This window comes from Rhinolophus sinicus, linkage group LG06, assembly GCF_036562045.2.
Source record: "Rhinolophus sinicus isolate RSC01 linkage group LG06, ASM3656204v1, whole genome shotgun sequence".
Classification (NCBI taxonomy): Eukaryota; Metazoa; Chordata; class Mammalia; order Chiroptera; family Rhinolophidae; genus Rhinolophus; species Rhinolophus sinicus.
Window position 1 is genome coordinate 54,394,106 of NC_133756.1, and position 24,756 is coordinate 54,418,861.

General features: G+C 34.2%; 1 protein-coding gene across 8 annotated transcripts in view; it reads right to left on the minus strand.

Annotated features, from left to right (window-relative positions):
* The window catches only part of EVI5 (ecotropic viral integration site 5), a 229,097-nt gene that overhangs the window by 78,045 nt on the left and 126,296 nt on the right, over nt 1-24,756 (minus strand). For all 8 annotated transcript variants that reach the window (XM_074335138.1, XM_074335136.1, XM_074335135.1 and 5 more), the window contains 3 exons: nt 4,692-4,826; nt 2,078-2,218; nt 767-925 (listed from right to left, as the gene is read on the minus strand). In XM_074335138.1, coding sequence (XP_074191239.1) covers nt 767-925; nt 2,078-2,218; nt 4,692-4,826 — 435 coding nt within the window. The remainder of the gene's footprint in view (nt 1-766; nt 926-2,077; nt 2,219-4,691; nt 4,827-24,756) is intronic.

Below are 24,756 nucleotides of genomic sequence, written 5' to 3' on the forward strand. Positions count from 1 at the left end.
TAGAGAGTATTACAGAATATGGTCCACAGAACTGTACCACATAAAAACCAAATGTACCAAATGTACTTTTATACTGCAAATGGATTTCATAAAAAGGACTTTTCAGACCTTAAGCCAAGTATGTTTAAGACAGAGTTTATTAGAGACATGGGGACTTGAGAAGTGTAATTTTGGAATTAACTGCTTAAGCCACCGCATTACACAACTTGAGAAAGCATCACTCACATTATATTCTACATCAGTGGTTCTCAACCAGGGGCAATATTGTCCCCCAGTCTCCCAGGAGCATATGGCAATGTGTGGAGACACCTTTGGTCATCACAGCGTGGGATGGGGGAAGCGGACACATGGGGCTACTGGCATCTAGAGGTTAGAGGCCAGGGAGGCTGCTAAACATCCTAAAATGCTCAGGGCAGTCCCCACAATAAAGATGCATCTGGTCCAAAATGTTAATAGTGTTGAGGTTGAGAAACTTTGCTCTACGAATATTTGCTCTATGAAGACTCCCTCTCAAGTTGTGCAACAAGGCAACAGAGTCAAATGGAGTTTCGTGACTTGATTCAACTTTGTTGAATGAGTCAGAGACATTAAATCCCTGATATCAAAGAACACAATTTTTGGCCCTTTTATCTGGGCTAGAAAATTCTAGACAGTCTAGACAGTTTCACGTGTCTACCTTTTAGCTCAATTCTAGGGAAGATACAATCTGCACATAAACTTTTGTTCTGCTCGATATTTTTTAAAGTGATTGGGCTTTCCATCATACCTGTGTCTCCATTTCCATCATCCTTTGTTTTATTTCTCTTATTTCTGCCTGCGTTTCAGCTTCTTTAAGTCGAATGGTCATCAGTTCATCTTGTAACTCATTCACAGCATTTTTCTTAGGTGGGTCTTTCCATCTCCCGGTAGTACGAGCTAAGTGGCGCTAAAACACAAAAAATTATATTGCAGCAAACATTCCCAGTATCAAAATAAGAGCTAACTTTATTGAGCAATCATTTCCGGCCTGGTATTACATTAAGCACTTTATATGCATTACTTTAATCCCTAGAAAATCTTAAAAGTTAGGCACTATTATCTTTATTATATAGGTATGAAAATGGAAATTGTGATTAAATAATTTCAGAAAGGCCACACTGCAAATCTTTACTGCCAGTAAGTTTCAGACCTGGGATACAAACTCAGATATAGTACAATTTTTTTATATTGTGGATTAATTATTGTAAAGAACACAATTTTTACCCTAATTTTTTTATGAGAGGGTTTCACATTTTTAATGAAGTTCCACAAAAAGGAAAAAATGAGGCTATTCATTTATTAAGGAAGCAATATTAGAAGTTAAGAGCAGTGTTCTCGAAATATCTGTGGTGAAGGTTCAGTTTTGTTGGTTTTTAATTTCTAGTTTATTGCAGCCTGATACTTTTGCAAAAAAAAAAAAGAAAGCTATGGCAATATCAAGGACTAATTTCAATTTTTGCTAGATGTATCACCCACCCCAAATTCAAATTAAGATCACTGTTCTAATGTTGTGCAGTTTTTGTTTTCTTCCCTCTCTCCCTTGTTTTATAGATTCTGTTTTTTTTTTCTCTGCCAACAGTTTCCCACATATGTGAACAAATTTGTGTGCATATAACTAGCTAAAGGTCTAACTTATTTTGTGTGGTAATCAATTATCAAAAAAAGTTAGAAATTTACAGATGAATTTATATTGGTGATAACTTTCTGATATTTCATACTGAAAAATGGATTTAATATTAACAGAAGAAATGTGTACTATATAAAGGATAATTTTTTTTATAGATTTTTAGAAAAAATTATATACATTACAATGGTATAACAACAAAAATATGACTTGATCTCTATTTTACCTTTTACTAAATTATAAGAGTTCAAAAAAGGGAGAACCAATTAAGGTACTTGCAATTTATAAACACTGTCAGTTTTGCATATTAAACAAAGTTTTTCTTACTTTTAAACTCATATCCTAGTGTTGGTCACCAGCTACTTCAAACTCAAACAAATTGTGGATATTCAGGTTTTACTCTCTTTAGAAAGCACACAAAATATACTGATATACCTGCCAGTGCTCCTCTAAATCTCTGACTTGTTGTCTAAGTTCTTTCAAACCCATAATAGCTTCTGCTTCTCTTAGTTTCACAGCAATGAGTTCTTCCTGAAGTCTTGCAATGTTATTCTCATCAGGAAAGGAGTTGTTTCTCTAAAGCAAGAGAAAATTTAATTTGGGATTTTAAAATTTAAACAATAAAATAAAATACAGCATATATAAGAGCTATTTTGTTCCATACGTAATTATACTTAATTTTATAGTTTTATTGAGCTGTAACTCACAAACCATAAAACTTACCTTTTTAATGTGAACTAGTCAGTGGTTTTTAAGAGCAATCAAAGGGTTGTGCAACCATTGTCACAATCTAATTTTAGGATATTTTAATCAGCCCAAAAAGAAACCCTGTACCCATTCATTACCAGTCACTCCACATTTCCCCTTCCCCCAGCACCTGGCAAACACTACTCTGTCTATATGGATTTGTCTATTCTAGACATTTCATATAAATGGAATCCTACAATACGTGGCCTTTTGTGGATAACTTCTTTCTCCTAGCATGTTTTCAAGGTTCACCCCTTTATATGGCCAAATAATATTCTGTTACATGGATACACCACATTTTATTTATCCATTCATCAGTTGACAGAAATTTGAGTTGTTTTCACTTTTTGGCTATTATGAATAATGCTATGGATGTTTGTGTAAAAGTTTTTGTGCGGACATATGTTTTTGTGCGGACATAATTCTCATGAGTATATATATACCAAGAAGCAGAACTGCTAAATCAAATAGCAATTCTACATTTAACTTTTAAGAAACTGTCAAAGTTTTTCAATGCAGCTGCACTATTTTTCATTCCTACCAGAATGTGTGAGGGTAGTTGTACTTAATTTTGAGACTACAAAAAGTCGAACTCTGCTTTAATAAAATACAAATCGGTGTTACAGAGCAACAGGATTAAAAATGTTTTTCAACATAGCAATAAATTTACTAACCTCTGATTAGGACTCCAAATGAACCATAAACACCATTTATACTGTAAAGATTTATGGTAAAGAATAGTCTAAAATCTGTTTTGCTGTATTTTCTCAGCATGTTGCTTTGGAAAGGAGTGTAAAATCGCAGTACATTAGTCATATTTATATTAATAGTCACAAAATTAATACTAAGGTTATCTAAATATTTGTTTCAAGGGTACAAAATTTAGATTATTTTCCTACCATATTGAAAGAACCACTTTAGGATATAGGGTAGCCCTGTATTAAACTGCTCTGGGGAGTGACCAAGAGATCCTGAATTATGCCCCAGTAAAAGCTCCTTAGGTAAACTGAGGTATTACAGAGATTTTTAAGTCCTGAATCTATCAAATTTTCTATCTCTAAAATATTTCATGGTGGACATGAAGATTTTAGCCCCCAGAGATGATGGAATAGAGTTACTCTTGCCAACTGCACATTTTCATGATGGACTTTGAATGTTTTCTCAATTGAAAACTAGAAATTTACTGTAGAGGCCTAAAAAGAAAATCCTGCATTAAAAAATTAACCAAAGGGAGCATGAAACCTTCTAATTTCCTTTCTACCCTATACCATGAATACCAACAAAACTACTTAAGAAATCCAGTTTTAACTTGAACCCAAGGACATTTCTTTTTACCAAATATTCCAAATGGAGAGATCCAGATTCTTACCTAAATCATGGAGCCCAGAATACTCCTAAGTTAGAGACCAAATATTCTGTTAGGCATTTTTCACAGTATTCTTGTTGGATTTTTCACAGTATTCTTGTTGGTTTTTTTTCAACAAATAGGCAAACAAATTTTCCAAAACTATTATTCCAACTGATTATAGTTTTGCCCTGCTCTATTTCATTAAGAAATAGCTAAGGACAACTTGAGTGTGTCATGTCCATTATTTATGAGCTTTTGATTTAATAGTTAGATACTACCCAGGGATGAAAGGAACAAACAACATACAGCCTAAGTCATCAACAATTTTATAGATGAGAAAACAGATTCAGAGTTTGCCATCTAGAATACAGACTCTCAAGTCTGAGGGTTATAAGAAACCTAAAAGCGTTTCTATTTCCACTACTTATCTAATCCTTAAAGTTCTTTAACGACCCTGAAAAAGAGGTAAGTTAGCTTCTGTAGCATACCTCAGGCTAAGAACTTCCTGTATATCCTGAGGTGGCTTATTGTAGCATGGAAAGTTGTAACAGTTACACTCAGATGAAATTTTCCCTGAAATGTTTATGTATTAGTTATATCTGATCTCTTACAGATGAAGATGTTACAATATTTGAGGACAACAGTTAATTTCTATCCCCTAAGTTTCTCTTTTCCAGCATTTAAATATTATTCATATCAAAATTATCCTGGTTGTTTTCCTCTGAAAGGGCTCTAACCTCCATTTTTACCCTTAAATATGGGGTTTTGAGTAATACAGCAACAACAACAAAATAATTGGGAATCTTATTTTTTTCTGTTTCCTCTCTTAATAACTAATATGTAAGGTTTCTAGTGTGTAAAAAACAAACAAACCACCAAGTCCAGTTTAATTGCTCAATAAGTACTTAACAAATATCTATCACACATCTCCTCTAACTTGGGAATAGTTCTCACCTTCTCTATATCCAGAACTTTATCCTGCATCTCTTTTAGCGCACACTGAGACTCGGCTTCACTCAAACGGGCTTGGACCAATTCCTTCTCTAGCTGTAGCACAAAATCTTCATTGTAGTTGGAACTGCATTTATGCTACAAAATTATAGACATATACTGAAATTTCAAGAAGTATGAACATGTATATACAATAAAAATAAATGCAATTATACAATGCAGTTAAGGGCAACCATATAGTGAAAGTTTCATTTACCCAATATTTTCAGCATCTCTCCTCCAATTAACTTTCCAATGAATAAAAAAGTCCAAGTTTCATATATATAAAGATGATCACCTTATTTATTAGGTGTTGGTAACTAGTTATTACACTAATCAAATCTAATTTATAGAAGATAAATATCTCTTTCTCTCTATCCATCAGATACTAAGAATTTGTCTGGCGCTATAGGCCTGCACTGTACAACAGTGGCTACCGAGCACTTGAAATGCAGCTAGGCCAAATTGAGAAAGGTTGTAAGTGCAAAATACAAACTGGATTTTGAAAATATGAAATGCAAAAGGCAAAATACCTCATTAACAATTTTTATATTGATCGCCTGTTCAAAGAACATTTTGAATACACCAAATTAAACAAAAAATATTGTTGATTTTCTCTGTAATAGTCTACTACTTTTAATATGGCATTTTAAAACGCATTTGTGGCTCACATTATATTGCTAGTAGACAGTACTACTGCAGACTACAGAAGACAAGTACACATTTACTGGAAATTCTATTTTAATCTAATAAAAATAAAAACAAGGGATCCACAATGATGTGAACCATCCAAAATCCTAGCAGAACAAAAATCTATTTTCTCTTAGAAATGTAGATCTCTTTAAAGATACGCATGAAAATGATTGCTGGAAGCAGAGGAAAATGCAGATGTTGCATGAAGAAATTAATCATGGAAGCATGAAACCTTTCCATTTCTTTTCCTATTCTATAATTTGAATACCAATGCAGCCACTTAAAAAATCCCCTTTTAAACCAGTTTCTATATAAAAATTGTTCTAAAAAAGCAAAAAATATATCTAATTCACCACTATAAAAGACTTCCTAAAATAAACTATCACTTCACATTTAATTCATGTAGTAAAGAAAAAAATACAACTCAAAATTCCAAAATAGTCACAGAGAACAATCCCCTACTGAACTAGCATTAGTAAAGAACGGTTCCTTTTACTCCTCAATACATTAGGAACAAAATAAATGTCAAACTAAAACTCTATTAAAAAACCATTAAGTACTTAGTTAAAACATATGGTACTCCCTTGCCCCAGGTATCCAAAAAGATGATGTGGGTTTTTAAACTAACAGTTCATTTATTAAGCAAATGAGGAATTTTTAATTCAGTGTATTATACATTATTTCTCATAGTAATTTTCTGATGCTATTAAAATAATATTTCAATACAAGAAGTGCATCTGCAACACATAGCAAATACTTACCTTACCCAATAGGGAAAAGGCACTCTTTTGTTATGACCACATCTAAACTGCAGGTACCGTAATTTTTTTAAATGAGATCACACCTATTTTATGAGTCATACTAGGGGTTTTTTTGTTTGTTTGTTTGTTACCCTTAATCTAAAGTCCTGATAAATGTAGTTCAGGTTTGTTTGCCAAGACTCTATATTGAGATCCCTAGGAATATATCAAAGCCTAATGGCCCATATGAGAATGGACTCTTTGATCTGGTATAAACCAACTGATCCAACCAAGCACAAAAAAAGTGTACTAATATTGGAAATTTTTTTTTCAATAAAATTTATAAAACTTCTAATTGTCCTGTTGTTTGAGGGATAAATTCTAAATTCCACAATTTACATGTTATTTCTCCTTTCGTACTTCCCATTTGTTGCTCAACCCACTGCAAACTAGCTTTAGTCCTCATCCCTTGATAAAACCTCTCTAATCAATAACAATATTATACCCAGTAGCAACATAAAAACTCAATAAAGTCCCTTTATTTGGCTCTTACCTTCACTAGACAGTCAACTGACTACTCTTACTTAAAACTTTCTCCTCCCTTAGATTTTGGAATACAGGCAATCCTTTAGGGTATCTCTTAGTATTATCATGCCCCATGATTCAGATCAATGAAAAATTACAACAACCCAATCCAGGAAGGATTACTAAGGGCCCAGACCCTTCAGGAATGAAGGTTTGGGTCACCCCACCAGGTAAAGAACCATGATCAGCTGAGTTACATGCTGAAGGCAAAATGAATACTGAGTGGGCAGTGGAAGAGAGTAGTCATAAATACTAGCTATGACCACGTGACCTGTTACAGAAATGAGGGTGGTAACTGTCATGAGTAGTTCCTTTTAATTTTGCTATGACTGTTTGTGTGTGTATCTATATCTATCTTCTTTCTTCTTTTAGTCCCTTATGTAATACAAGATGCATTAACTTTAGATCACAGTATATAATAAGCACTGTTAATGTTACATCATAGTATTTGAGTTACATGATATCAAGAAGAGAAAACACCACTCAAGGACTTTACCTCCTCTTTTAGGGAAGGTGTGTAGGATAATTGTAGGATAATCTGTCAGGCAGAATTATGACCTTGTTATTGCTCTTGTCTTTACGTGGAGATTAAGTATGGTTTAAAACTGACAAGGGTTGGACTTGTGATGGTTAATTTTATGGGTCAACCTATGCCATAGGATGCTCAGATTAAACATTACCTCAGGGTGTGTCTATGATGAAGTTTCCAGATGACTCAGTAGATTGCCCTTCCCGGTGTGAGTGGGTTGAGGGCCCAAACAGAACAAAAAGCGGAAAAAGAAAGGACTCATTCCCTTTTCTGCCTGCTTGATCTGGGACATTGGACTTCTCATAACCTTGGACTGGGATGTACACCATCAGCTTCCCTAGTTCTCAGGTCTTTGAGCTCAGACGGGAATTACACCACTGGCTTTCCTATGTCTTCAGATTGCAGATGGTGGATTATGGAATTTCTCAGCCTTTATAATGGTGTAAGCCAATTCCTCACAATAAATCTGTGTGTGTGTGTGTGTGTGTGTGTGTGTGTGTGTGTGTGTATGTATGTATGTATGTATACTATTGGTTCTGTTTCTCTGGAGAACCCTGATTAATATAGGGTAAATTTTACAAATAAAATTAAATTTATTGATTAGAGGTTCTATTGTTGTTTGTTTTTGGTCCATTTCAAATTTGACCCATTAGAGCTTCTGCAATTTAATCTTTTCTGGTAATTATTTCTACCATTTTCAATTTCCCCTGTTGAAACTTTTGCAAATCTAAATTTTGTCAGGAAAGTGATACAAGACTTGTGATACTTCTGTCAATGTTTAGTCTATTAAAAACTTTACCATATCAATAAAGAGAACCCCAAAAATTCCAAAAAATAAAAAAACACACACAAAAAAACACATTAGAACTGATAAATGAATTTAGTAAAGTAGCAGGAGCAAAATTATTCAGACATCAGTTACATTTGTAAACACCAACAATGAACTAAGAAAGAGAAATTAAGAAAACAATTCTATTTACAAGTGCATTAAGAAAATATATATACTTAGGAATATATTTAACCAAGGAAGTAAAAGACTTGTACTCAGAAAAGTGTAAAACACTGAAGAGAGAAATTAAAGAAGATACAAATAGGGCAGCCAGATGGCTCAGTTGGTTAGAGCACGAGCTCTGAACAACAGGGTTGCTGGTTCTATTGCCGCATGGGATAGTAGGCTGTGCCCCATGCAACTAAAGATTGAAAACAGCAACTGGATTTGGAGCTGAGCTGTGCCCTCAACTAGATTGAAGGACAACGACTTGGAGCTGATGGGCCCTGGAGAAACACACTGTTCCCCAATATTCCCCAATAAAATAAAATAAAAAGAAGATACAAATAAATGGAAACATATACCATGCTCATGGACATAGTTAAAATGTCCATCTACAGATTCAACACAATCCCTATCAAAATACCAATGACAATTTTCACAGAACTAGAACAAATAATCCTAAAATTTATATGGAACCATAAAAGACCCAGAATTGCCATGGCAACCGTGAGAAATAAGAACAAATAGGAGGTATCACGCTACCTGACATCAAATCATACTACAAGGCTATAGCAACCCAAACAACATGGCCCTGGCATAAAAACAGACACATAGATCATGGTACAGAATAAAGAGCCCAGAAATAAATCCATGCCTATATGGTCATTTAATCTACGACAAAGAAAGAAAGAATTTACTTTGGGTTAAGACAGTCTATTTAATAAATGGTGCTGGGATACATGCAAAAATATGAAACTGGACAACCTTCTTACGCCATATACAAGAATAAACTCAGAATGGATTAAAGACTTAAATGTAAGACCTGAAACCATAAAACTCCTACAAGAGAATATAGGAAGTAAACTTGTACACATTACCCTTAGTAATATTTTTACTGACATACCCCTCGGGCAAGGGAAGCAAAAGAAAAAATAAACATATGGGACTATATCAAACTAAAAAGATTTTTTCATGGCAAAGGGAACCATCAAAACAGAAAGACATCCTACTGAATGGGAAAAGATATTTGCCAATGATACATCTGATAAGGAATTAATATCCAAAATCTATAAAAAAAACTCATACAAGTTAACACCAAAAAACTAACAACCCAATTGAAAAATGGGCAGAGGAGATGAAGAGACATTTCCCTAAAGAGGACATACAGATGGCCAATAGACATATGAAAAGATGCTCAACATCACTAATCATTAGAGAAATGCAAATAAAAACCACAATGAGATACCTCCTCACTCCAGTCAGAATGGTTATCATCAATAAATCAACAAACAAGTGCTGGCTTGGATGTGGAAAAAGGGAACCCTCATGCACTGTTGGTGGGATTGCAAATTGGTACAGTTACTATGGAAAACATTATGGAGTTTCCTCAAAAAATTTAAAATAGAACTACCTTATGACCTAGCAATTCCACTCCTGGGTATTTATACGAAGAAATCCAAAATACTAATTTGAAAAAATATATGTATCCCTATGTTTATTGCAACGCTATTCACAACAGCCAAGATATGGAAACAATTGAAATGTCCATCAGTAGACGACAGGATTAAGAAATTGTTGTGGTACATTTATACAATGGAGTATTATGCTGCTATAAAAAAGAATGAAATCTTTCCATCTGCAACAACAAGAATGGACCTAGAAAACATTATGCTAAGTGAAATGAGTCAGACTGAGGAAGATAAATACCATATAATCTCACTTATATGTGGAATCTATAAGAACAGAATAAATGAGCAAACAAAACAGAAATAGACTCAGAGATACAGAGAGGAAACTGATGGTTGCTAGATGGAAGGCGGAATTGGGGGCAGGGGAGGAAGGTGAAGGGATTAGAATGTACAAATTTGTAGTCACAAAATAGTCACAGGGATGTGAGATACAGTATGGTGAATAGAATTGATCATGTTGTAAAGATCATGTAGGGTGCCAGACGGGTACTGGACTTATCAGGGGGTCACTTCATATTGTGTAGATGACTGGCCACTGTGCTGTACACCTGGAGCTCAAGTAGAAGAATACTGAATGCCAACTGTAGTTAAATACGTGTGTGTGTATATACATAAAGTCTGACAATTACGTTCACGAACTCATCCTACAAAAAGTGCCACATACCTCACTGCTGGGTATCACTACGGTCACCTTCGAAGTACTCCCCTTGGGAAGCTATGCACCGATGCCAGAGCCTAGTCCACCCTTCAAAGCAATTTTGGACTCTTTTTCTGGAATGGCCATCAGAGCTGTCGTCGTATTACCCTTGATGTCTTGAATGTCACCAAAATATCTTACTTTCAATATTTCCTTTATCTTCGGGTAAATAAAGAAGTCATTGGGGGCCAGCTCAGGTGAGTAGGGAGGGTGTTCCAATACAGTTGTTTGTTTACTGGCTAAAAACTCCCTCACAGACAGTGCCATGTGAGCTGGTGCATTGCTGTGATGCAAGAGCCATGAATTGTTGGCGAAAATTCAGGTCCTCTAACTTTTTCACGTAGCATTTTCAGCACTTCCAAATAGTAAACTTGGTTAACTGTTTGTCCAGTTGGTACAAATTCATAAAGAATAATCCTTCTGATATTAGAAAAGGTTAGCAACATTGTTGCAGCAAGTTTGCAAACTTAATTCACAGACTTTGTGTGTGTGTGTGTGTATCTATATCTATAGTCATGGATGTAAAGTGTAGCACAGGAAATACAGTCAATGATATTGTAACAGCTATATCAATGTCAGATGGGTAGTAGACTTGGGGACAGGGGTGGTTATCACTTTGTGAGGGGTGTAAATATCTAATCATTGTGTTATTTTGTACACCTGAAACTAATATAAAATAATAAAAAGACTCTTTACTATATCAAGTTTAGCTCTTTGTTAAGTTTTGATTTTTATTACTAGCAGTCTATGCCATTGGCCGAGCAAGCTGGTAGAATCATAATAATGGAATAACGTTAATACTAATTCTTAATAATAGCTACCACTGATTGAGCATTCACTATGTGCCAGGCATTATTCTAGAGCACAACAACCCACTTAAGTCTTAACAACCCTCTCTTATACACTGTATAAACTGTAGCACAGAGAAGTTAAGAAACTTGCCCAAGGACACACAACCAGTGAGTGGCAGGATTGGCATCAAAGTGGTGATATTAGAAGATGCTGCTGTGGTTTACTGTAAACTACCTGCTCCTTTGTCTTTTTTCCTGCAGGGGTAAAAATTGTTATTTATAAAACAGGTTTTAAAGTTTATAATAATAATGACGGTGATGCTAGCAGCTAATATCTATTGAGGGCTTATTATGTGCCAGACAAATGCTAAGTGCTTTGTATTCTCCTTTAACCTTTACCACCACTTCTTTTAACTTATTGTTTATTAAAGTATAGTTGGCATACAATATATATTAGTGTCAGATGTAGATCATAGTGATTTGACATTTATATATCTTACAATGTGATCACCATAATAACTCTAGTAACCACCTGTCACCATACAAAATTGTTACAATATTATTGACTATTTTCCCTATGTTGTACATTACATTCCTGTGACTTTACTAACAAAGTAACTAAAAAGACTCAGCAAGGTCAGACAGCAAGGAGTACTTCTGTTAACTGGGTGTATGAACTACGGAGCCCATGTTCTTAACCTGTAAGCCATATAAAGATTGAAATAATATTTTAAAGAGCCTAATACATTGTTTTTATATGTACTGTTCTAAGAATTAATGATTTAATATTAAAAATCTAAACATGAAAAATGCTAAACATTTCACATAATGTTCTTGTAATAAGAAATCCCTAGAAGAGTGTATTTCATATTCAAATTAGTAACCTGGGCATATATACAATTTGTTTTACCAAATGACAACTGCCACAATTATGATGGCTGGGTTATTTAAGTCTGTAAATAATGAATGACTTCCCCACACTTAAGCCAAGTTCACTTTGTCAATGAATCTCTTAATGTTCCTGTAACACTAGCAATCCCATTCCAATGAAACTGACAAAAAACCTTTTTAGTAAGTGTAGTCCTACTTTTTAATCCCACGTGCTTTTCTGGTGTTGCAAAAGTTATAAAGGCAAAGATAAGCCAGAAAGCGCTTAGTAATCCTTCTTGCTGTGTCTTGAGTAAAACAAAAGAATGACTTCTCACATTCAGTGTTTGAAGGATAAAGGATATATGAGTGATACAATGAAAAGCAAATATTCGTATTTATAAGTTTCATGTATTATTAACTAAAAAAACCAAATTGGAAAAAGAACTGTCTACACAAACGTATCAAAGTCTCTAAATTTAATTACACATTAAGCAACTATGTTTAAGTCCTGATAATTATATGTCCTTTTCAGGAACTCACACATTTCACAGAATCTGTATTCTTCTTTTCTGTAGCATTTATCACAAGTCTAATTAAATAATAACTGGGCAGTTAATTTTTAAAATATCTCAATATATACTGTGTAAGCAATGCCAGGGTTAGTTTGAATGATTTACCACTGTATTGTCAGAACTAAACTGTGCTTTTCATAGTAAGCAAGTAACAATTGCTGAATGAAATTAGTCAACTTTTGGTTTTAAAAACAATAAAACCCCTCTATTATATACTTTATATTAAACATGGGGAGTGGGAATTGACTGTTGCAAAAACAACCTATAAAACCTTTGTTTCAAAAATAAAATTTATAATAGTGTGGGAATATGGTATATTTCTACTGTCTCATCTAAAGCATTCGAAAAAAAAAACTACTATCATACAAGGCAAGTAGTCCAGGAGAGGTTTCTATACAAGACAAAACCACAGCAGAAAAAAATTAAATGAAAAATTATATTTTGTTTTCCCCCTCAACATATGACCCCCAACGAAGTTTTTAATCCTCCTTACTACATGGTCCAAATAGTCTTAAAAATAAAAAATCCATACAATATGGATGCACTATTTAAAGATTTGCCATACTGAATTTTTTTGAAAAATTGGTATATCATCTTTAAAAGATTTCTTCCCAACACCTGAAAAATTACATTCATCCTTTAAGGTGTAAAGTTATCTCTGGTTACTTACATACTGTTAGCTGCAAGATTTTTTTTAGTGCTGAAAAAAATGTTCAAACAGTAAAGTTCCATTAAAGTAAACCCTCATTTATTATTTATGCTGAAAAGAAAAGATGATTACATAAAACATTTAATGAATATAAAACATTGAATCTTAGACTAAGGTCAAAATTAATTTTGGATTAAAAACTGTCCAGATTTATAGGCATGTTGATCAATAGCATAAGAGTTTCTCAAACTTTTAGATTGTAAAGCCATCACTTTATTTTGGATTTTTAGAAAGACTTATATCAACTTGCTAATAGTTAGAAATTAAATGGCTTTTTCTTGAAATGTCACTAAAGTACAGCTAAGCAGTGTTTATAACACAGGAAGAGATGTTAAACATTAGCTTCCATATTCAAAAAGAAAAACAAAACCACAAGGTAAATCAGGTGTAGGACAATTCCTAAATGTGCTAAACAAACACATTTCCTAAAATAAATTATCTAGATTTCACAACTTCCACTGACAAACAGGTAGTTTTTAATTTATTAAGGTTTATTTATGAGTTTAATCTAAGTAAGATTAGTTTTTATTTCTCGTATCAAATCCTTGGTTCTTAAAAGTATCACAAAATTCCTATTTTCTTCTAGAATTATAGGAAAGAGAAGGAAGGTCAGAAGAAATCTTGTCTGATCTCTCCTTAAGTACCTCCTGGTACAAAGGTCCCAAGAACTACAAAAGGCAGTTATTTCAGCATTCAGCATCTTTAACTACTACAATCCTTGTTTATGCTGATCTAAACCAACAAACTGCTAGACAAAACTGCTTATTCAGGATACCTGCGTGATAAGCAGTCATGTGTAGGGCAAAAGCTTTTAAATAGATCAAGCAAGACTCATCAGGAGAAATCATCCAACATAAACATATTTGTGCCCCACCACACTTAAAAGGGACAGTGAGAACAGGCAACTGTATGAAATATTATTGGATCATTTACTGAATCATTTCTACTTCTACAGGCTTCCTGAAAAAACTGACATGGAACATGTAAAACAAATATTAAAGGGACAGTTTAATCATAATGCTTAGTTTAATATTTATTATTTAATTTAAAATTGAATATTTATTTAGCATTTAGTATATATACTGTGTACTAAATACTAGCACACGTATATTTAGTGTATGTATATATTTAGTGTATATATAATTTTCTAAACACTAAATTTAATAAGAAATTAACTCAATGATTTTTGAAAACCAACAATATCAGATTCACACTATCAAGGGCCAGCATGAAAGAAAATCGGTGTAACTGTGTACTGCAGAAATACTTTTTAAATGACATCATAATCAAAATTAATTAAAAATAAAATTTAAAGCAGTTTTAAAAACTGCTTTTCGAAAATTTGATACGTTATTGTAAAATAATTATGGCATATTGTATCAACAGCATTAAAACTATTAAAAATGATATAAAACATTAAACAAAAAAAATAAAAAAAATAAAACATTAAACAAACAAAAAGTCCATGAATCTGGAGTGATACAAGAGTCCATAGTGAGTGAGTAAGAAATTAAAGGGGGAAAAAGAGAAAGGTCTCTTCACAGAGGAACATTACCTAATAAGTGTAGAAAAATGAGAAAAGATTTAAAAATCACCATTTTGGAAACTCAATTAGCTGTTAAAATCATTACGTAAAAGGTGAAGATAGGTAAAAGAATAAGACATTTATTTGGTACAAAAGTATTTCCCAACAGATTACTTATTCGTGCAAAAAAGAAACCATACCTTTACAAAGGAAAGAGTCTGTAGCAAACAACTTAGCATTTAATCAAACTCAGCATCACTGATAGTTGGAACAACTTATGTGCTTCCTGATTTAAAACAAAACTAAGTTCACAACATCATCTATCATCCAAATGTTTAAAATGTTGAACTGAATCTAAATTACAGGGAATACAACACCATGAGGAAGGAATTACATGAATTCAGTGTATGAGACAACTTGGCTACATCTATAAAAAGTCACTGTCAATCCTGACACTGGTTATTATTTCTTCAGGTTTATCCACTTTATTGATCATTTCAAAGAACCACCTTTTCATGAATTTTCTCTCCTATTGTTCTGTTTCAATTTCATTGATTTGTACTCTTTTTATTACTTCTTTCTACTCGCTTTAGGTTGACTTTGCTCTTATATGTCTAGTTTCTTAAGCTTATTGATTTGAGACTTATTTTATTTCCTAATATAAGCACTCAATACCATAAATTTTCCACTAAACACTGCTTTAAGTGGACCCCCACAAATATTGATAATGTTGTGTCTTCCTTTTCATTTAAAATGCATTCTAATTTCCTTTGAAATTTTGTCTTTAATAGTGGGTAAAAAAATGTGTTGTTTAATTTTCAAATATTTGGGGATTTTCCAGATATCTATTATTAATTTCTAACTGAATGCTGTTAGAATCCAAGAAGACACTCTGTATGATTTCAATTACTTTAAATTTGTTAGAGTTTATTTTATGGCCCATAAGATGTTCTATCTTCGTAAACGTCCCATATGCACTTAAAATGAACATATTCTGCTGTTATTGGGTAAAGTGTTCCATAAATATCAATCAGGGCAAGTTGGTTGATAATGTCCTGCAAGTCTTCTACCGCCATACTGATTTTACACCTACTTCTTTCTTCAGTTACTGAGATGGGCATTGAAAACTCCAACTATAACTGAATTTGTTCACTTCACCTTTCAGCTCTATTAGTTCTGCTTCATGCTCCTCTGCTGGGAGGAGCATATACATGCTAGAAGACATACATCCCTAAAAACATACAATCCTAATAAGATTGTTATGTTTTCTTGGTGAACTGTCCCTATTACTATATAAAATGTCCCTCTTTATTCCTGGAACTATTCCTTGTTCTGAAGTCTATCTGACATTATAATACAGACACTCCAGCTTTCTATTGTTTAGTGTTTGAGTCATATATCTTTTTCATTTTTTTACATTTTGCCTCCCAGTTGTAATTAGTATATTGTGTCCAACAGTTATAGGCAGACCATCTTGATCCTGCACTCCTGGAAAATGCACTGGGGGTGGAGTCACCTCATTAGCTATTATCCATGTAACAATCTACTTGGCCTCTCTTACTCCTAACCTTTGTAATCTGAGACCACCTCAGATTAACTGAGATTCTATGAACAATCTTATTCCTAGGTAGAGGAACATGAAAGTCCCATGTCTACTTTACTCTGGCACATTAATGGAGCTGGCCTATCCAAACATCACATCTTCCCAAATCATGTTGAATTGTAGGTATAATAGCCCCGTATTCAACACTTGCCCAAGCTGTTCTCCCATTGTCCACTAATAACCAATATTTCCAATTCTTGTCTCTTTTACATCTAAATTCTCTTGCCTTTGGGCTATAGTTCCTATGGGCCACTGGTCTGACAACTTGTTTTAAGTCACTTCTCCAGTTGCCGTCACTGACCTATGCTTTATTTCACACTGCATTCTTCCTTCAGTTTCAATGCAAACCACAACTCTGGTTAAGACATGCCCAACCCCAGCCCTGAGGGATCTCCTCATCTTCTCAAGGTTCCTCATATAAGTTAGCTCAGTCTCTTCTGGTCCTACCCTGACCTTAACCAATGGGTTCTAGCACTGGGATGTTATGTGTTTTTTCCTTATTTCCTCCTTCTACTGCAATCATTCAAATTAAAGGTATTGTTTCCCTGAGCCTTAAACCTTTATTTCTTTAGTCTTTTTTTCTTTAAACAACTTATTGAGGCAAAATTCAAGTAAGCATTTTAAAGTGAACAACAATTTAGCATATGCAGGATGTTGGCAAGCACCAATTCTATCTAGTTCTAAAACATTTCCATCAGTCCAAAGTAAAATACCTTACCCATTAAGCAGTTTCTTGCCTTTTTCCCACCTACCTTCTGGTAAACACCAATCTGCCTCTGTGGATTTATCTATGCTGGGTATTTCCTATAAATGGAATCATACAATATGTGATCTTTTGTGTCTGGCTTCTTTCACTTAAGGTTTTGGAGATGCATCCATATTACAGCATATATCAGTACTTCATTCCTTTTTATGGCTGAAAGATGTTTCATTGTATATATAAACAATTTGTTTATCAATTCTTCTACTGATGGACTTTTGTTCTGTGTTCACGTTTTTTGTGACTAATATTACTACAAACATGTATACACACTGTTGTTTGAATACCAGTTTTCCATTCTTTTGGGTGCACATCCAGGAGTTGCATTATGGGTCATATGGTACTCTATGTGGATCGTATCATAACTCTATGTTTAACTTTTTGAGGAACCACCAAACTGTTTTCCATGGCAGCTGACCATTTTATATTTCAAACAATGTAGTACAAGGGTTCCAATTTCTCCATCAACTTGCCAACACTTGTTTCTTTTATTAGAGCCATCCCAGTGAATGTGAATTGGCACCTAATCATGGTTTTGATATGCATTTCCCTAAAGACTAAATATGTTTACTGTCTTTATATGCTTGTTGTCCATTTGTATATCTTCTTTGGAGAAAGGTCTATTCAAGTCCTTTGCTCATTTGAAAATTTGGTTGTTTGTCTTTCTGATGAGTTGTAAGAATTTTTGTATATCCTGGCTGCTAAATCCTTATCTAATACTTGATTTGCAAATAAATTTCTACCATTCTGCAGATTCTTTTCATTTTCTAGATAATGTCCTTTGATGTCCAAAAGGTTTTAATTTTGATGAAGTACAATTTGTTTTGTTTTTTTTCTTTTGTTGCTCAAGCTTTGGTTGTCAAAGAATCAACATCTAAGAATCTATTGCCAACTCCAAGGTAATGAAGATTTATCCCTATTTGTTCTTCTAAGGGTTTTAGGGTTTTAAAATCATAAAATCTCTGTTTAGATCATTGTTCCACTTTAATTTTCATATATGGTGTGTGAGAGAAGTACAAGTTCATTCTTTTGCATGAGGATATCTATTCTTCCCAGCACAATTTGTTGAAGAAATTATTCTTTCCTCATCAAATTGTCTTGGCATCCTTGTTTAAAATCAATTGGCCACAGATGTATATTTCTGGACTCAATTTCTATTCTATACGTCTTTTCTACATGACATGTCTATTCTATTCTACATGTCTGAATAAATGGATCATATAGAAAACTAGCAAATTCTATATGTCTATCCTCATGCTAGTACCAGTTTTGATTGCTCTAGCTTTGTAGTAAGTTTTCAAATCAGGAAGTTTGAGTCCTCCAACTCTGGTTTTTTTTAAGACTTTCTGTTTCAGGGCTCCTTGAAATTCCATGTGTATTTCAGGATCAGCTTTCCCATTTCTGCAAAAGATCACTGGATTTTGATAGGGTTGACAGAACTGAATCTGTAGATCATATTGCATAGTGCTGACATGTTAACAATATTAAGTCTTCTTGAACATGGGATATCTTTCCATTTATTCATGTCTTCTTTAATTTCTTTCATCAATAGATGAATGGATAAACGATGATTCATAGTTTTCGGTGTACAAGTCTTTCATCTTCTTAGTTAAATGTATTCCTAGGAACTTTATTATTTTGGATGTTACTGGAGTAGAACTGTTTTCTTAATTGCCTTTTCCAATTGTTCATTGCAACTACATCCTTTGACTTTTTTAATCTACCAAGGTCTTTGCATATAAAATGAGTTTCTTAGCATAATAATCTCAAGATCCATCCATTTGTCACAAATGGCACTATTTTGTCTTTTCTTATGCTAAGCGAAACAACAAAAAGTCGAGAACCATGTGATTTCACTAATATGTGGGATATAAAACTGAAAGCAACAAAGGAACAAGACAAATAAAGAAACAAAAACTCATAGACACAGACAATAGTTTAGTGGTTACCAGAAGGCGACGGGGGAGGGCAGTGGTAGATGAGGGTAAATGGGGTCAAATATATGGTGATGGAAGGAGAACTGACTCTGGGTGGTGAACACACTATGTGACACATAGATGATGTATTACAAAATTGTACACTTGAAACCTATGTAACTTTACTAACCATTGTCACCCCAATAAATTTTAATAAAAAAACAAAGTGAGTTTCATGTAGCTAGGTCTTGATTTTATCCAACATTTTAATTGGTAGGTTTAGAACACCTGCATTTAATGTAATTAATTATTGATATGGTTGAATTAAAACCTACAATCTTGCTAGCTTTCTATTTCATCTGTTTATTCATTGTTCCTTTTTAAATTTTCTTTTTTTACCCCTTCTTCCAGCTCCCCCCACCCAATCCAGTTCAAGCCATTGTTTCTCAGTCTAGTTGTGTAGGACACAGCTCCCTGGCCCATGCTGGTATTATGAGCCTTGCGCTCCCCCTGGCTGGGACAGTTGGTTGACAGTTGTCAGTTGGTTGCTCACGGCAGTTCTCGCCGGCTGCCGGCCACTCACACTGGCCACCGCTGCTCCTGGCAGCACTCAGCAGCCCTAAGCAGCTTACAGGTCGCCGGTTCGATTCCCACATGGGCCAGTGAGCTGCGCCCTCTACAGCCAAGATTGTGAACAACAGCTCTCCCTGGAGCTGGGCTGCCGTGAGTAGCCCGAGGTTGGTGTAAGCTGCCATGAGCTGCCGAGTGCTGCCAGGAGTGGCTGGTGGCCGGCAACAGCTGCCGTGTGCTGCTGTGAGCAACCAGCTGACGACTGGCGACCAACTGCCCCAGCCAGGGGGAGCACAAGGCTCATAATACCAGCATGGGCCAGGGAGCTGTGTCCTACACAACTAGACTGAGAAACAATGGCTTGAACTGGAGTGGGTGGGGGGAGGTGGAAGAAGGGGGTAAAAAAAAGAAAATTTAAAAAGGAACAATGAATAAACGGATGAAATAGAAAGCTAGCAAGACTGTAGGTTTTAATTCAACCATATCAATAATTACATTAAATGCAGGTGTTCTAAACCTACCAATTAAAATGTTGGATAAAATCAAGACCTAGCTACATGAAACTCACTTTGTTTTTTTATTAAAATTTATTGGGGTGACAATGGTTAATAAAGTTACATAGGTTTCAAGTGTATAATTTTGTAATACATCATCTATGTGTCACATTGTGTGTTCACCACCCAGAGTCAGTTCTCCTTCCATCACCATATATTTGACCCCATTTACCCTCATCTACCACATCATCTAGAACAGGGCTCCAACCACCTGAACTACCGGCTGGCCCCCTTTTTTATTTTCTGTCGGATTAAATGGTTATTTTTAAATGACTCCATTTTACCTCCGATTTTTGCTATTTATTTATATATCTTTTCTTTTGAAAAAGTGTATTTACTTTCCCTAGGATTTATAAATATATATCTTATTGTTCCTTAAACACCTCAAAATGATTCCTTGATCAAAGCCTTTATATTAAGTGTATGTGTTGTCTGGAATGCTTCTCCGCAGATCTTCAAATGGTTTCCTTCTTCATATAATTCAGTCTTTGGTCAAACTTACTTACTTTCTTCAGGGAAGCTCTTCAGAACTACCTTACCTAAAATAGCACCACACCTACCACCTCACGCCTGCGTTATTTTCCCTTACAGCCCTTTAACATCACTTAAAATTAATTTGTTTAATATTTCTCCTCAACTATAACTCTAGTACACTTCTCTAGTAGCAAAGCTTATTTATTTTTTTGTTTACTATTATATTCTCAGAAAGTAGGACAATACTTGGCACATACTTTTCTAATGAATGAATGAGTACACGGCTCCATTATAAGTGTCACATCAGTCATATAGGACTCAGCAAAATACAAAGAGTTTACACAAACTGAAACTGATATTTTGACAATAAGTTATAGAATAATCAGATTGTTTTCTTTCTCATGACTAATTGGCTGCTACTTATATTTGGAGGAAAGGGGGAAAGTGAAGTGCTATAAGAAAAATCTGGCTCAAAAAATAACACTTTAATATCCATTCGATATGGTCTTTGCATTGAAAGAATTTTAACTTTAAAAAAAAAAGACTTGGGAGTCACAGCTCCCACTCAGGCATGATCATGAGGGAAAACAACTGATACTCTACAGTTTATTATGTTGCCAGGGTTTTTTAGATGTTGTATTCTGAGTATATTTAAGGTAGTCTAGACTAAGCTAGGATGTTCGGTAGGTTAGGTGCTTTTTTTTTTTTTCCAAAGATTTTATTGGGAAAGCAGAACAGGACTTTATTGGGGAACAGTGTGTACTTTCAGGTCTTTTTTTTTCCAAGTCAAGTTGTTGTCCTTTCAGTCTTAGTTGTGGAGGGCGCAGCTCAGCTCCAGGTCCAGCTGCCGTTTTCTAGTTGCAGGGGACACAGCCCACCATCCCTTGCGGGAGTCGAGGAATCGAACTGGCAACCTTGTGGTTAAGAGTATGCGCTCCAACCAACTGAGCCATCCGGGAGCTCAGCGGCAACTCAGCTCAAGGTGCCATGTTCAATCTTAGTTGCAGGGGCGGAGCCCACCATCCCTTGCCGGACTTGAGGGATTGAACTGTCAATCTTGTGGTTGAGAGCCCACTGGCCCATGTGGGAATCAAACCGGCAGCCTTCGGAGTTAGGAGCATGGGGCTCTAACCGCCTGAGCCACCAGGCCAGCCAGGTTAGGTGTTTTAAACGCATTTTTGACCAACAATATTTTCAATGTATGATGGGTTTATGGGACGTAACCCCACTGTTAAGTCGAGGAGCATATGCATTGGCAGTAGAGGGTGATGGTGGTGAATAATTATATTCGTAATTGAATAATTCCTACGGGATTACAGATTTGAAACCCTTATTCTGAGAGTTTTGAAGAATTCATGAAGTTATACTGGAAGGCTATGATCAAAACTTTTAGCATTAGATGTTCATTTTCTACCAGTAGTATGCTCACTACTTGCAAAACAGCTACTTCATTTGTCAAAATTCCAACAAATAAGATTTTGTTTCCTTGAATCTTAAGCACAGTCTGCCCTCTGAAGCAGTATCAAAAAAGCTAACCAATTTTCCATAATATTAAATCTCAAATATTTGAAAATGACCATGTCTATGATGTTCTTACAAAACCTTCTTTAGTGCAGTCTAAAAATATACAGGCCTTCCAGTCTTCTCTAGACTGCCAGGATATGGCCTGTAAATATTTGACACGAGTTTTGGTATTCAAACTAGATACACTATAAATTTTCTGCAAGCTACTTAGAATTGAATTGGATCATTATACTTCTAGGAAGACTATACTTGAGACATTTTTGGCGTGGTGGGGGAGCAGCCATATTACATTATTGGCTAATTCCTGATTTCCTGCCAATTAAAATTTCTAGGTCTTCATCATATAAAGCATCACTAAGTTACATCTTATAATTTTAAACTTAAGGGCAAGGCTATAGATTTATTCCTGTGAAATAATCTTTTATTTTAGTTTCTTATTCTAATAGATTGTTTAAATATTTTGGAATCCTGATTCATCATCCAACATATTAGCTACATTTCTGAAATATTTCATTTATACAATTCTGACACCTCACATTTGAACATTTAAATAATATTAATAGATTAAATACTTGAAGCATAAGTGTAGGAGTAAAGACCTATGATGTCTCTTCACTTCAACATGAACAGCCTCTTGATACAGTTAATCACCTATAAAATCACTTAAGTTTACTACTTTCATCTCTATTTCTCTACCTTGACTAGAAATACATCATGAAAGCATACCAAATAACTTATAAAACTGCACTTATGGCATGGTTTTTGTCTATTACAGAAACAAAGTTACTTTGTTAGGATTTAGGATAAACAGTAAATTGGCTTTTAGTGAGTAAAAGTTATTTTTTTAATTGTTCACAAACCAGATGTTCTAGGAATTTTTAATGAAGCATCAATGTCATTGGTCCTCTTTTCAGGTATCTAGCTATTACTAAATGTAAGCACAGTATTTGCCCACCCCAAAGCCTTTAGTATCTCATTTTCTAAAATTCTTTCAAGACAATAATATTTCTATGAACATTCTGCAAATTACTTCAATATCTAGGAATATGCACTTTGCTTTGAAATTGGAAATTTAACCAAGGATCTGTGACTTTAATAAATTTTGTGCAGCTCTGCTTTATATATCTCTTTTATAATTTATTCTAGTTAAGGAGAACATTTGCTGAGTGAGAAAAAATTGGAAACAAAATTGAAGTAGGGATCTGCTTTCTCCTTGTTATATATCTTATCTCCATAACGTGGCTCTATCTTGTCCTTAGGAAAAAAGCACAAAGATTCTTTTTGTTACACTTAATTTTCAAAAGCTTCAGTTCATTCTGGCCATTTTTGCTTCCTCACTTAACTTTTTCATTATAAACTAACATTTTACATTTTTATACATATCTACCTAGGTCTCAATATTTTGAAAAGCCATGCAAAGAAACTAATAATTTATGATTCTAATGTATTATGACTATAGCTTATGCTAAATGTAAATATTAATATATTTATTATCTATACTTATAACAAAATCACATTGTACTGACAACTCAGTTCAGCTTAATTCCCACCATGATACCCCAATTCTCTTTTTCTATTTTTATGCTTTGATATTGACATTTCAGACAAAGGCAGAACAAAATATCTGAGTTCCTATCTTTTTAGTATTCATTACCATTCTCCTATTCATTTTTCTTAATCATCTTGAATACCATAATAGAAAAAAATTGATGTTATGTTTTTCAATTGCCAAATTTTCCTTTTTGCTTTTAGTTTTCTGATTTTTGAACCTAGATGATGATGCTGTTTCTTAATTTTACTGAATAAAAGTAATATCCAATTTAAAGTCATTCTATTTGCTTCCAGACCGTTACAGAGTTCTAGGTTTAACACAACTTTTTCTGCCTACCCTACTAAAATCCAACTCCTACTTGAAAACAGAAAACTGAAACAATAATATTCTCTCAAAAATAAACAGTTGAATTTTAACTCTCATATTCTTGACTGAGATCACAATAGTCTGAATCTCCCAATGGAAAATGAAGTCTAAGTTGCAAAAGTTATCTGAGGATAGCTGTACAATCAGCAGCTGTTTAGTATCCTAAATTTGTTAACATATTTTTATAAGTTCATTTTTTAATTTTGACAACTTCTCTCCTTCTGAAAAAATGTAAGCATATACCTTAACCCATAATTTAGTGTCTTGATGTAGGAAGCTAAGGCTATATAGTACAGCATAAGACATAAATCACCAAATTATCAAAGCTTTAAATGAATTAATTACATATATTCTACACTGGATAATATTTTGTTTGCACTATTAACAAAAATCAGCTGAAGTTAAAATTTAAAAATTACCGATGGCAAAATACCCATTATGAAACAGAGTTTTAAAACCTGGAAAGCAGGTCTGACATACATCACTTATTTACTATGACTCAGAACATAATATAAGGAAAAGAAAATATTCCCTATTTC